This window comes from Chinchilla lanigera, unplaced genomic scaffold (genome assembly GCF_000276665.1).
Source record: "Chinchilla lanigera isolate Chin_1 unplaced genomic scaffold, ChiLan1.0 scaffold00013, whole genome shotgun sequence".
Lineage (NCBI taxonomy): Eukaryota > Metazoa > Chordata > Mammalia > Rodentia > Chinchillidae > Chinchilla > Chinchilla lanigera.
The window spans coordinates 32758495-32773264 of NW_004955414.1; the positions used below are offsets into that span (position 1 = coordinate 32758495).

General features: G+C 45.9%; 1 protein-coding gene across 10 annotated transcripts in view; it reads right to left on the reverse strand.

The window, feature by feature from the left end:
* Sergef (secretion regulating guanine nucleotide exchange factor) overlaps positions 1 to 14770 on the reverse strand; it is a 217296-nt gene that overhangs the window by 179076 nt on the left and 23450 nt on the right. For all 10 annotated transcript variants that reach the window (XR_260219.1, XR_001233168.1, XR_001233167.1 and 7 more), the window contains one exon: positions 14052 to 14210. Coding sequence is in view for 2 of the 10 variants with exons in the window: in XM_005380392.1 (XP_005380449.1) it covers positions 14052 to 14210 (159 nt within the window). In the remaining 8 variants the exon portion in view is untranslated. The remainder of the gene's footprint in view (positions 1 to 14051; positions 14211 to 14770) is intronic.

The window sequence follows — 14770 nt, forward strand, 5'->3', positions numbered from 1 at the left end:
AGTTCTCTAATCTTCCTCTGCTACTTGCCACTTACCAAAGGCCTTCCCGGGCTCTCTGGCAGGAAAGAGCAGACAGGTGAGGACCACACAGGCCCTCAATGCCTGTGTCCTGATGACAGCTTCTCGGAAGGCCCAGGGCTGAGTAATGGACAGACACACATCCCTATCCCATCTCCTCCAGGTTCTCCTTTCCCTCCCAAGAACTGCATCCCACCCCTGAAGAACACCTTCGGGTTTTGTCCATTAGAAAAGATCAGCAGCAGCTTCCATCACTGTGAAATTACAAGGTTGGATGCAGGGAGCAGTGCACCCAGCTGTTGTGAGACCACATTTTCCACTGCTGATGACTCAGTGCCAGAGCTAGAGGGTGTGGGACCTGGGAGCCTGCACAGGCCAGGGAGAGTCGCAGTTCCCAAGCATGCCTGGGCCTGCAGAGAGAGAAGCTGCTCGCAGTCCTTCTGTAAAAATCCCAGCACCTAGACAGGGGAACGCAGCTCCACCTGCAGACCTCTTGAAGCCCCATAGAAGCAGGACCAGGGTCAGAACAAACCCTGGGGCCAGTGAATCCCGCAAAGCGCACTGCCTGCCTACCATGTATGGATGCCAAGGTCTCACATCTGAAACCCCAAGAGATTCCCCCCAGATACACTCTTTGTATTTGGGGCTTCTAAAAAGAAACTGGCTTCAGTAAATGAGAGGCCCTGTCTAAGATCTTCAACTAAGGGAGATAAAGGTTGCTCCTAAATTTTGGGTGGATAAATAATTCCTAAGGGAGGGAGCCCAGCCCAGGATGCCAGGTTGTGGCCAACCTCTTGGGATGACCTCTCAAACTCACTGCAAACCTACCTCTGGGAAGCTGTCCCAGGTTCTTCAAGAGAGCTGGGTTAAAGAGATCTATTAGAATCCTCACAGAGCTGCATTCACTGCTAGGGAAGCACTCTCCCCACGCCCCACAGTGGAGGACCCAGGAGAGTGAGAGCTGAGCAGAAGGGCAGTCCACAAGATTCCAGGGAGATGATGCCCACTCCTCTGTCCGGGGCTTGGGGACTGGCCACCACTGGGTCACTAGTAAGTATCACCAAAAGATCCCACCGAGGAGAACCAACTATGTGTAAGGACATAAGAAAAGGAAGATCATCAGGAAACTTGAGTCCTAGTAATTTTAAAGAAGTGAGACAGAAGAGGCTTTGCATCAAAGTCCACTGTCAACACTGCCAGTTCACAGGAACTGCAGTTACATTCAAATAGCTCCTCTGGAAGTCTGCAGCCTCAAGGTATGGAAAACGAATGGTCAGCATGGCCACTCCACGTGGGACAGCCTGGCTTTCCCTTCCATAGCTGCTCATCTCCCTCTTACTCCGTTCCCTCTCCCATTCGTCCCTCAGACCCCAGAGTAAGCACTCTCTGCAGCAACGCATCTGCCAGGAGCTTGCATGCCACCAATGTGGCTGTGTAAAACCTTGACATGATCTAAGATCACTTCTACGGGGTTCACATTCAGTCCCTCCAGAATCATGAGCAGCAAAGCAAAGCCACAGTGCCTTCTGGAGAGGCCAACTTTTCCACGGCCAGGGCTGGGAGAGGCATCTGCTGCTCAAGAGTTTTCATTTCATAGGCTCAGCTCCAACCAAATCAGCAAAGCACTGTTACTATGGACCATCTGCCAGGACCCGGAAACAGCCCTGTTACATAAAGGGGCTGGGATAATGAAATTTATTAAACTGGATTCTTCCTCCATAAAGAAGACAAAGCACTTTAAATCTCTCTTTAAAGAGGCAATGTGAGCAATGGAAAGTCCCCAGATAAGAGACCCCCTGGTTCTGCTATCCATTAGCTATGGGACCATGAGGACAAATCACCTCCTCTCACTAGGTTTGTTTTCTCAAATTCCAACTAGGGATGAGATGGTCCATTACAGCTTTAGAAGTCTGTGACTTATTATTTTCACCAAGATGGCAAAAAATAGGCTTACCCGGGTATTAATTTTTGTACTATAGGGTTAGCTTCCTAAAATTGAAAGGTACCTTTTTATCTATGGGTTAAACAGAGAAGAGTGATGAGCAGAGCCACTGAATCCAGGGCTAGCTGGAGGAGAAGGTGCACAGAGGAGAAACTAAAGGTCAGAACCTTCTACCAACCCAGCGGCGGGGAGGCCCAAGCAAAATTCAGAGTAAGAACCTGGCTGGGAGCAGTACTATTCATGATACCCTGCCAAGGCACACAGCACTTTCCAGTTTATGAAGTGTTTTCGCATCCACAGTCTTTGATCCTCACCCTGTCCTCACAGCTGCAAGGTGATACTGACCCTCATTTCACATGGAGCTGAGTGAGGCGAAGTAACTAGGTTGCGTGTGTCCAGGTCTCTTACCTTCTCTCCAGCTTCCCCCTACGTAAGATGGGAGTGAGCCTGATTTGGTATAATGTCTGTAGGATTAAATAGATGATGCTTGCAAAGCACTGGCAAAATGCCCAGCACACAGTGTGTTCTTTATAAACTGAGCAATCCTTTCCTCACGTACCTCTAAGTTCTCAGGGTGATACACAGGGAAGCCCCAAAGCCGCTCATTCATAGGCCCTTAAGAAATGCTGTAAGAGGAAAGGTAGCATGATGCCTTCCCAAGCGACTGGAAGATAAACCAAAGAGCCAGGCACCTCCCACCCCTACCCGCCCACGGATTCCAATGGTCACCCAGCCCCTGGAGGAAGGCACTCCCCTGAGGATGCAGGGTAGCTCACCCTCAGCCACAGAGATCAGATTGGCGGCAGAAAGCAAGCAGGACGCCTCAACTCAGGCACCTGCTGGAGCCACCAAGTCAAGGTCCTTCTTCTCACATTCATGATTATCACACTCGGGCCCTCACAGAAACCTCTAACAGCTCCTTCCCTGCTCACAAGAACCCGCTCCCTTCATAAGCAAATGTTTCCAGTCTCCTCCCTTTGTCAGGTTCCCCATGAGAAGCACCAGGTCACACAGATGAGAGGGCGCACTCGCCACTGCCACAGCTTGCTCTACTCCCTCTGCCCGTGATGCCCTCCTGTCACCGCCTCCTAGATAGCAGATATGTAGTGAACAAAATCCAGTGAAGCAGGGAAGGAAGGACCCAGAAATGAGTAAGTGATATACTATATCCCTGTGAGACAGCAAAACATTAGGGATCGTAATTTTTGTTCCATGGACAAGGAAATTCAGGCCCAGAGAGGTTAAATAACTTGTCCAATTACACACAGTCAGTAAGAGGGGGACTAGAACTTGGACCTAGGTCTTCAGGGCTCTTCTGGCCAAACTGAGGTTCCTCCCAAAGTAGAAAGTCACTCTCAGACTGAGAAAGAGCTGATTCCTCCAAGATTCCTCAAAATGGGCCACCTTCCCCTTGGCACACACTGACAGCACTTTAAGGAACTGGCTGTCACTACGATACGTGAGAGTGTAGGACAGGCAAGGTCCCCTGAGAAAGGGCAAACACAGTATCATCTGCCAAGAACCTAAAAATGAAGGCAGAATTATAGGCTAGTCACTTAATGCTCACTTTTCCAGAGCTCCTGGGACAAATCAATCCCACCAGCAGAGAGGAGGACTCCTTGAAAGGAAACTCAGTCCTCTGAGTGGAGCCTGAAGTATGGCTAGCAGCCCCACTCGCTGGAGACAGATGGAGAAGCCAAGGAGCCAAGGCAAGACCAGGAGACAGGCAGGACCAGTGCTGGCCTTAAAATCCTGGGCCTCCAAGCATTAATGTTCACCTTAGGAGCTGAGGCTCCCTGTCTCGGCCTTCTCCAAGAAGGTGGGCAGAGAGCAGAGTCGTAAGCTGGGTCACCCGATACAACTAGTGCAAAGGCACAGCCTCCACATCCAATAGCTCCAGCTATTCCAGGCCACCAGCAGTGATGCCAGAGGCCGCCTCTCCACCATGCCAGGGGAGACCCAGGCGTGCATCAAATAGACCAGGTCCCGAACTATACAGAGCTTATGCACAGTGAGAAAAGAGTGGCAAATAAGTAAATAAATCATGGTATTGTATCAGGGAGCCAAAACTGCTATAATGAAAAATAAAGCAGGGCAGAGAGCATAGTGTGAAGAGTGACATTTGGGCAGAAATCAAAAGAAGTGAAGCAACAGCTGTGTGGGGATCAGAGAGATGAGCATGCCCACTGCAAGGGACACCTAGAACACAGGCACAGACAGGGAAATGCTCAGTGCTTCCCAGCCACCACTTCCTAACCCGGCCCATAAAGCCCGCCCTGCTAGGTACTGCTTCAAAGACCTGTTTTCCCCAGGAGCTTTCACCAGGGAAAAGAGACAAAATATTTGTTCCTTCCTGACCTAAAATCTAGGAATCTGTTAGACTGAATGCTCGTACTCTCCAAAATTCATATGCTGAAATTCTAACACACAATGTGACAGTGTAAGGAAGTAGGGCCTCTGGAAGATGATTAGGTCATGAGTGTGGGACATTCATGAACAGGATTAGTGCCCTTGTGAAAGGAACCCCAGAGAGTTCCCTCGCCCCTCCCACCACATGGTAACCGCATGGTTCACCTACAAACCAGGAAGAGGAGCTCACCAGACCCCAGATTTGTCAGTGCTCTCATTAGCACTGTCCAGGCTCCAGACTATGAAAAATAAATTTTTCTTGTTCACAAGCCACCCGGTCTATGGTATTTTGTCACAGTAGCCCAAGCTGACTAACAAGAGTTACCTGCTACATTTCCAGTGAGATCACTTGGAGGAGAGTAGCACAACAAAATGAGTATGAACTCTGACATCAAACAGAGCAGGGTTCAAGTGCCTGGCTTGTTTAACTATCTGTATTATTTGGACAAGCCAAGAAGCCCCATTGAGCCTCAGTCCTTCCAGGAATGCAAAAAAAGTGAACATTACTTCAGGGGATAATGAGGCACTTATAGCAGCAGTACCAGGCAGAACACCTAGTACATGGTAAGGGCTAGATAAACACTAAGTCCCTGTCCCAAGGTAACTCCCTTGGAGATTTAAAAAACACTTTTGTGCTTGTTCAGCCAATTATGTTAACTCATGTCTTAGTGCAGCATGCCTCTGGCAAGGCCTGGGCTTACCCATCTGTTGGGTCTGGGGGCTGAAGATGGCCCTCTAGCCATCATGGCACAGCCTGATAGGAGGCCTTGGCCTAGGACAGAACTAAGAAGGGGAAGAGCTGGTCACAGCAGAGTGCAGCAAAAAGAAAAGACAAGGGACACTGGTCTTGACATGGGTAGGATGGTGGAAATCACTAGGGCCAGACCCGCAAAGAAATCAGGGCCAAGGCTGTCCCCCTCCCACCCCATCCCTGGCTCTTGTCTCTTCACCCTGCTGTGAGGCAGCCAGGAGAGACCACACCGATCTCAGTTCCTTCTACAAGCAAGCCTATCAGATATTAAGGTCCTCTCCCCTCTGACCTTGCTAATTCTGCTCCCTTGCTGGCCCTACCTACCTCATCCCCGCAAAGCTAAGTGGTTGCCCACTGCTGCCATCTGGTGGCCCTGTAGGCCCTACTACACTTAGCTTTAGTGAAGTCCTAGGCAAGTCCCTTCAGGAACGTACCCACTTCAAAGGGTGAATCTTGCTTCTGCTTCAGGTGGACACACCTTGCACTTCTCCAGACCACAGATCAATGGGTAATTATTGCTAAACACAAAGCCAAAAATAATGCCATATCTTCCTCTCTCTGGCAGAGATGAAACAACTGCACCTGAGAGACTGATCTCCCTCCCCAAAAAGAGAGGAAGTAACTTGCCCAAGGTCACACAGCTGCCTGGCTCCCAGCCCTGTGCGCAATTCCAATTTACCACAATGCCTAGGGCTGGTGGGCACCTGCAAACCAAAAATAAAGTCGGCCCAGGGCCCAGGAAACAAAGCCTTTGGAAAATGGGAAACAAACTCTCTGGATTCCTTGCAAACTTCAAAAAAGGGTAAAGCATGGCACACAAATAGTTTGAGTACTGCGACAGAAATTCAATGCAAAAAACAAACGAGGGGTGCCGGAGTATTCATTAACTTTGAAGGTCATCATTCACAAGACCACCTGCAGGTCTTGCACAGCAGCCTCCACACTACTGCCACAAACCGGATGGATCCTAGGCTCCGCAGAACGCCATCCGTGAAGACACCCAGAGGTAGCACCTTGGGTTGGCACATCTCTCCACACCCATAACGGACATGAGCTCCTCAGGTCAGGGTTTCTTCTCTATCTCCAGGCCTCTCAGCAGCTGGCCGAGAAGATCAGTAAAGATGCACACAGTGAGACTCCTTAGGATCCGACAATCATGGGACATGTTCACTCTGTGGACACAACTGACCACACCTCAGCAGTGTCTGCAGCCATCTTGTGCATCCTATAAGGCAGACCCCTAAAAAACAAAGCCTGACTTTCAGTAGGCCACCTGCCTGTTCTGTCTTCTCACATCTGCAACATATTGAAGCTCTCCTGGATGATCTTCAAAGTCCTTCTAATTCTAAAATGCTAGAACCTGAAACCCACAGACAAATCAAGGCTACTCTTTCCCTGCAGACAGCAAATAAGAAGGCAGGAAGGGGAATGTGGTTGAACAATGCTTCCCTCCAGTGGTATAATACAGTCACTACACTCCCCTCCCCAAGCTCAGAACACCTTGGCTAAACTCCTACTCTACCCCATCCTCAACTCTCAATAGCAGAAATCAACTGTGGAGAAGCCAGAGGTGAAAAGCAAGGTCAGGGTCAAGGAACCAATGAAGTTTCTCAACTGGTTCTGCTACAGTGCAGAAACCGCTCATTTTTAGGAACAAGGATATTCTGGCACTCAAAGGACCTTCTGTGACCTCCAACCCCTTCAGATGAGGAAACCAAGGCTCAAGGTTGTTCAGCAGACTTGCCCAAGGTCACCAAGCTGACTCATGACTGAGCCAAAAATAGATGCCTGCTTTCCTGCCTCTTGCTCCACTCCCTTGCTTCTTTTCCATGTGACCTCACAACTGAGGCCCATGGAAGAGACTCATCAAGGACATCAACCCAGGAACAGCTAGCAAAGGACCAGTCCGCCGGACTGAGGGGTGAGCCATTTCAATGGCTCTAAAACGGTATTTACGGGGGATAAAATCAGACTGCAAATTACATACTCGGCACATAAGAGAAAATCTACTCATAATCCCACCACCAAGAGATACTATTTGGGCATATTTCCTTCTAGTCTTTTCTACACAAACTTTTAAAAAACAAATTAGGAGGTATAATTATAGCAATTTATTGTGACCTCCTCTTTTCACTATCCTATGAGAACACTGTTCCGTGACTAATATCCTTCTAAAACATTATCTTTAATGACTATATAATATCCCAACATACAGCTATACCATAATTTATTTAACTAATTTTCTTTCAGTTTCATTTGTTTGAGTTTTTTTTTTTTTGTCATTATAAATTAGGCTGCAATGAATGACATTCTATTTAATCTTTGAACATATCTATGATTATTTCTTTTACCAGCTTTATTTTATAGGATACAATTTCAGGGCAGGAATGGCCTGTAAAGATGATTATGAGGCCTACCAGGGCCTGTTGGCCAGAGGGGAGAAAGTGAGCCACAGAGTTTAGTGTCTTGCCAGAGGACAAAGAGAAAACAACAGAACCAACTCAAATTCTCCACCCAAGAGAATGTGACCTTCCCAAAGCCCAACCACAACGTCATGCCCTTCCCTGACAGTCTGGCCCGCACTGGCCTCTCTCCCTGAAACCCGAGAGCCCTCAGTGTCTGGGCCACTCCTCTGGCCCTCTGCCACATTCTTTTTATTCTTCTACTGAATATTTAATTTGTTCATCCGAACACAAGCTTCCTGAAGGTAACGCTGTATTTTACATCTGCTGCTTTCCACAGCATAGTGCTACCTACATATAAGCAAGCATTCTACAAATACCTGTTGAAGGAACAAAGGTAACTAAGAATCACCTTCCTCATTGCTTGTGAGAATCCAGTATCACTGGCAAAAGTTGGGGAAAGATCCCTGAAGAATAAAAGAAGCTTAGTTAATAAAGTAGAACATTCTGATATACATATAACTTGGATGCAGAAGAGCAGGCTTGGGAGCAGAAGACTGGGTTCAAGTTTCAGTTCTGCCCATATTAACCAGGGCAATGCAATTAACCAATCAGGGATTCGTCTGTGAAGTAAGCATAACAACATCCATAATAGAAAATAAGAGCAAAAGCATTTTGTAGGGATAAAGGCTGCGAGATTATCCTAAGGGGAACTGCAGTTGCCTTTGCGTCCCAGCACAGCCTGACACCGCCTCCCAGTTTCTACTCCACACACATCTGCTAAAGGAACCCGTGACTGCATGCGTCAGTGACAGTCAGGATTTCCCTGAAGGAGAACTTCTCATACAGAAGCAAATATTCCTGCGCAGGCCCCTGGGTTAACTAGGTTAAGTCATCCACATCGCCTCATCATATGAGAGAACATGAAAAGCAGAGACTTGAGTTCTTGCTCCTTCACTAACTCTCTGCCTCCCTCCTTAGTTTGCAGCTTCCCCATCTCCAAAATGATGTTGTCAGGCCAGACGACCTCCAAGTTCCCATCATGACTGACATGCTAAGGATTCCAGGATAAAAACTAATGACTTTAATAACAAGCAAAACTACCAGTTTCAAAACAGTCAGTCAGGTTCAGTTTGACTTTCAACCATAGAGGTGTCAAAGTTCTAAAGCACAAGCATCATGAATTCCAAAGCACCTGCTTTAAATAGAGCCCATGAGATCAGAAGCTCCCTGAGCTCAGTTGAGGTTTCATATGTGGTCCCAAGGAGGAGTAATGTACACTGTCACCCTATTCTAGAAAGGATCTTGGACTCAAAACAGAAAAATCAGCATTAGGTGTATTTATAAACCCTGTTTAGTGTGAATCAATGGCTAAGCTTGGATTTCACTAATGTTCAGACATCAAATTCAGTAAAATATTTCTTGGTCTGTGACTCTTGAAGAAAAGAGAGTGGCTAAGAGGTGGTCCCTTCCACATGTAACTCCTCTCTTTGGAGAACTAAGACAACAAAAATATCCCCATCAAAAGGACATTACCAAGAACCAGGAAGATAGTGGGGAAGAGAGAAAGCCACCAGAAAGCAGCACTGGATTTCTAGCATAGATGCTGCCACAAAGTCACTTTCTCTCATCTTAGTTTCTGTTTTCTCATTTGCCAAGTGAGGAAGATGCTTTTTCCTTCTCAGATTCTCTAAAACTTTCAAGACTCTATGGCTTTCCTAGGTGACACTGAAGAAGAGTGAAGGATGTCAAAGAACTCTGTATTTGCTTTCACTTTTTCAATCCATATCCTTTGTGAGACCACGAGGTACTTTGGGATCCTGCAAGGTTCAGGGAAAGCTTCCAGCATCCAGAAAGCAACCAGATTCTAGACATTCTGACCAGCCCCACATTAACATTTGGATCTTGTGAAAAGTCATTCACCTTGAAATTCTAATAAATCATCCACCACCAGCACTTTGCATCTGTAAGCGTTGATCTTTCTGTACTTTCAGGACTGCCCTGAATCCACCTGTTGCCCGTCTAGTAGTATGCACATCAGTCCTGCAGAGACCACGCCTAGAAAGAAAAGAAACAGAGCATCCAATCTCCAGAAAGCTCTGATGCTTTCAAAGGGCACAGGAAGTTACATGTACCGAGCAGACACATGAATCCAGTCCTGTGTTGGTTGCTTTAATATATCTTCACATTTGGCTGGGGATATAGCTCAGTGACACAGGGCCTCCCTGGCAGCCATGAGGTCGTGAGTTTGATTCCCAGTACCAAAAAAATTTATGTATCATCACATGTAATCAACACTCAGTCAGCAACTATTTCTCCATTCTCCTAATGAGGAAACATTCAGAGAAGTTAGGTTTATTTAATTCTTCAACATGTGTTAAGTACCTACCTCTGTGTTAAGTACCTACCTCTTAAGTGCCTAGTATTTTGCTAACAACTGAGACTACAACAGTGCACAAAACCAAACATGGCCCCTGCCCTCACGAAGCTTATAGTCCAGTGAGAGGGAGAATTAATCAAAACAATCCTTTAGTTAAAAAAGGCACAAAGGAGAAGTTTATGATGACATGAGAACAAAAGTGACAAGTGCAGCGGTGATGGTGGATATGGGGAGCGGTGGAGCTGCCCATAGCCACACAATCAGTAAGCCACTAGTGCTGAGACTGGACGCAGCCTTCCTGACTTCAAAGCCCAAGCTTCTCTCTCCCTTGCCATTCGTTCATTCACTTGACATTTAGTTGATCATCTACTATGTGCCAAGTGCTGGGGACACAGCCATGAACGGACACTGCTCTCCCGGAATTTACTGTCTAGACATTAAAAAATGAGATTTCAAACACATGTATACAATTACAAATTGGGATGAAGACTATGAAGAATCAATTTTAATATGGGAAATTACCTATAAAGCCATAGAGATCTTCCAGCTTTTTGACAATCTGAAAAAGCCTCTTGCCTGCTGCATCAGAGTTAAAGACTTTAGGAAACCTGGCCTGTCAGATTAGGATACTGAACAGCACATTGCTGGCCAGCTCCTGAGCCCTGAAGCTCCATATCTCAAATTTGGCAAGGCCTCCGCCGAAATGCAGTCTCTCCAAAAGTAACTAGTAACTCCGGAATTTACTTTTACATACCCCACCCTCAGAAGAACATCACTTATGCACACATTTTAAAATTCTTGGAATATTTCCACAGATTTATTCCCTGGAACCTCACAGCAGCTCTTTGCAGAATATAGGTAAGATTTAATATCCTACTTGAGACACAAGGAAACTGGGATCTAGACAGGTGAAGAGACTCCATCAAGGTCACTAGGAAAACACCCAGACCTGCGACCTAACTTTCACTACAAGTGCCTCTGGCCAGGAAATCATGAATCTCAAATGAGACAGCTGCAGGTCACTGAGCCTGGATAAAGTCACCCAGGAGTCCCATGAAGTTTCTGAGAACAATGATCAGGGACATTAAGCAGCTTAGGAAAGGTTTCTAGAATGCAGCTCCACAGCCTGAGACACAGGTACCCTTGCCAGCTCTCCCAGATTAGAACAGGTTCTCTTGGACTCTTTCCAAGTGCCTCTGACTAACAGAAAAGTATTTTTCCATTCCAAACACTGCAGGTAGGCACCAGACGCCTGAGAGGGACAGCAGAGAGCATATCCCAAGTCCCCATACAGACAATGAGTGAACTTATTCTGATACCATACAAAGGCCCAAGCAGAGCCCCTACCACTGAGGATGCCGGTCTCGGCAGCAATCCTCAGCTGACACCACTAACCTTTGGGGCTGTAAAATGTTGGGGCGGGGGTGCACGGTAGGATGTTTAGTGGCATCTCTGACCTCTTCCTACTGGACACCTGTAATACCCCCAGGGTAGCACGGATGTCTCTAGCCACTGTAATTATCCCCTAGGGGACAAAATCATCTCTGGTTCAGAAACACTGGTCTAGAGACTGGAAAAGTGGAAAAGCAAAGTGCTCTCCCTTTTTCTCATCCTATCTCAGCCCATCTGTCTGGCCAGATGTATAGTTACCATGATCAATACCGATGTGATAATTTATATTTTAATCAATATCACACAACTAATGCCTTCCAGATAAGACTGACAGCCTCTGGGCCGCTGTAGCCTACAAGTACTGTGTATCCCAGAAACAATTCACCCCTGGAGCTTGTGAAAACAACTAGAGTCATATAATTCCTTGTTCCACTAATGAGTTATTTCTGCCCCTGTAAGGAAGGCTTGTTCCTGTTATGAAAGCAGCTGAGTCTGATTAAGTGAAAGCCCTGGGTGTTTCTTCTCAATGACATCAGGCCAGGGCCACGGCTCCCACTGCTGCTAGAAAGAACACAAAACTGGTGAATCAAATAGCAGAAGACTCCCATTTACCCGCAATTCAGTACACCCAGGACACTCAAGCATCCCAGCTTTAAGCACTCCGGACTTCGGAGAAAGAGGAAAGTGGCAATGTACAGAAACAAGCAATCTGAATTAACAAGTTAATTAAACAGCTGAAATGTTTCCAAAACACCATGATTTCCAAAAAACCATGTTTCCAAAAACCATGAGTGGAGGTGCAAACCTAAAGCTAAGCTCCAAAGCAGCTGGAGTGACTCAGTGTCAGGAACATGGGTTTCAACCTCCCACCCTAAGGGCTGGGCAACTAGCCCAAACATGAGAATCACCATCAGTTACAATGCTGCAAAAAAGCAACAGCTTCATGGCTCTCATAACTAGTTAAAGAGTTACTGACAGACTCAACCAAACTCACAACATTTGGTAGTAACTGTATTTTACTGCACCGCAATTCTCTGGAGATTGACTAACCACGAAACGCCTACCTATTGGCACCTAATTACTCAGACAACTATGCTGCATTTGCATTTTGTACTTAGCTCTATTGTTCACAGTTCATACTGGAATGTGCAGAAATTTGATTACAAGTCTGTCTCCCCTAGTGGGCTCCTTAGGGGCAAGATTTACAGCTGGTACAAGGCATGGTGCATACACAGACCATCATCACTGTTTGGATGGATAGTTGGGTGGATGGGTGGATGAATGGGTAGAAAAGTTCTCTGTCTCTATTTTCTTAGACTTAAGCCTACTGTCACTTTCTAGTAAGAATGGCAGCTGATGTCTTGTCTGCTCCATTTCTTATTAGCACACTGCTCAATGGTGCCCAATAAACATTACCTGATTAGACTGGATCCCTGAATTCAAAGCCTCTGTACATGAACCAGTGAGTCTCAGAAAAGAAGCCAGAAATCCTGTCTATCCTGCTTTACATGCATTGTTTAGTCCCTTTTAACCACAAACAATTTGAGACAGGAAATAAATACATTCTCTGAGAGGCAATGAGACACAGAAATGAACAAAACCAATATGGTTGTTTCCCTCACACAGATTACTATCTAGAGAAAAAAAAAACTGTTATCAACAACTATGCTTTGTGAGTTGCTTAAAGAAAAGTTCCTCCAGATGGGCCCACTCTTCTAGCAGTGTGAACGTGTTTGAGGAAAGAATGATTTTTCCTCCAAAGTAATGACACACTTTCTTATTCCATGCTACAAAGTGGTGACACAGGAATTATATTATACATCTTGTGTTATATAGGCTCAGTTTCAGAGTGATAGTAAAATTTTTTAAAAGACCAATTAAAAACATCATACATTTGAATATTCACAGGTCTATGCTGGCATGTGCAAATGTGTAGTATGTGTGGCTTACCAAAGATAACTGAAGCTCACTGAAAACCTGCAAAAGCCAGAAGCCTGGAACAATGGTCACCAGGTATCTGGGATCTAGAGATAGATATGAAGCTGGCAAGCAGGAAAAGAGTGAGCCAGGGCGGCCCTGAGAAACCCTGAAGTTCAGAAGGCCTCAGCATGATAACAGATCTTTTAAGATTTACAAATCGGCTGTCTGGGGGACTCTGTGTAAGGTAACAGGACCTCTCAGACATCAGGGATGAAAAAAGCCCACAAACAAAATTGGAGAATAAAGTCAGGGATGGGAAGGCCAAGAAAGAACCATCCTAAAAGAAAGATGAGAAACAGATGAAGACTCAGGAAGATTCCAAAAGCCACAGGGCCTGCATGGCAGCATCTGAGCAAATATGAGAGGTCCAAACCATGGTACATCATTTATTAGGGTCAATAAAAATCTAAATCAGATTATAATGCCAGCTATAATTCAAAATAATGTTCCTGCCCCAGTTGAGAAATCTGCCCTTAGTTTAACATTTTCTAATGCTTCTAATTTAGACTCAAAAGGAAATGCAAATAGTGTCATCTCTTTAGCATAACAAGACGAGGACTCCCAACAACCTAGACAAGTTTCTGGGTGCTAGTGCAACCAAAGCTTCATGGCCTCTTTGGACCAGAGCTTCACCCAGCACTGCCTTTTGGTGCAAACACACCTGGCTGATCACAGAACCAGATCCCAGATCAGAAGATCTTCACCCCAAGGATTAAGAGCTTTAGACAGCTGTCCCCCAACTGCTCTTATGAACCCCACGTTCTCTGCTGTACTCACCTGTCTGAGCAACCAGGTGGGTCCACCCACTCCAGGCGGCTGTGACCTTTTCACTCTGAAAACAATGCGCTTCTATTTTCTGGGGCATGAGAAGGAAAGCAGCCTGCATAGCCAGTTGCCCGTGCTTATTACTGCCCCAAACATACAGCTCTCCTGCATCTTAAACAGAAGGAAACAAGAGGTGAATGAACATTAGTGCAAAGTGGCTAAAACACACAAGTCTTATAAAAAACACAAGTCTAAAAAGAAATAGTTAAAAGAAATTGTTTTATACTTATGGTACAATGTTCAGCGGGACCAAGGAGAACAAAAAATGTGTGTATTACATAATAAAATATAAGATTTATAGAAATTCTATGCATAGGAAACAAGGCAACTGGATCATGAGGACTCTAATTTCATCAGTGGATTAATCCACTGATCTATTTATAATTCAAGGGCATTACTGGACGGTGATGAAGACTCAAGGGGACAGCCCTAGTTGAAGGGAGTGGGTCACAAAGGTCTGACCTTGGGGACTATATTAGGTCTCTGTCCCCTTCTGTCCAACTCTTTCACTCTCTCCACTTCCCGGCTGCCATGAGGTGAGCAGCTTTCCTCCACCATGCCCTTCTTCCACTACGATGTTTCCGCCTTGGAGCCAGTCAACCATGAACTGAAACCTTTGCAACTATGAGCCAAAATAAATTACTTCCTCCTTTAAACTGTCCTCATCAAGT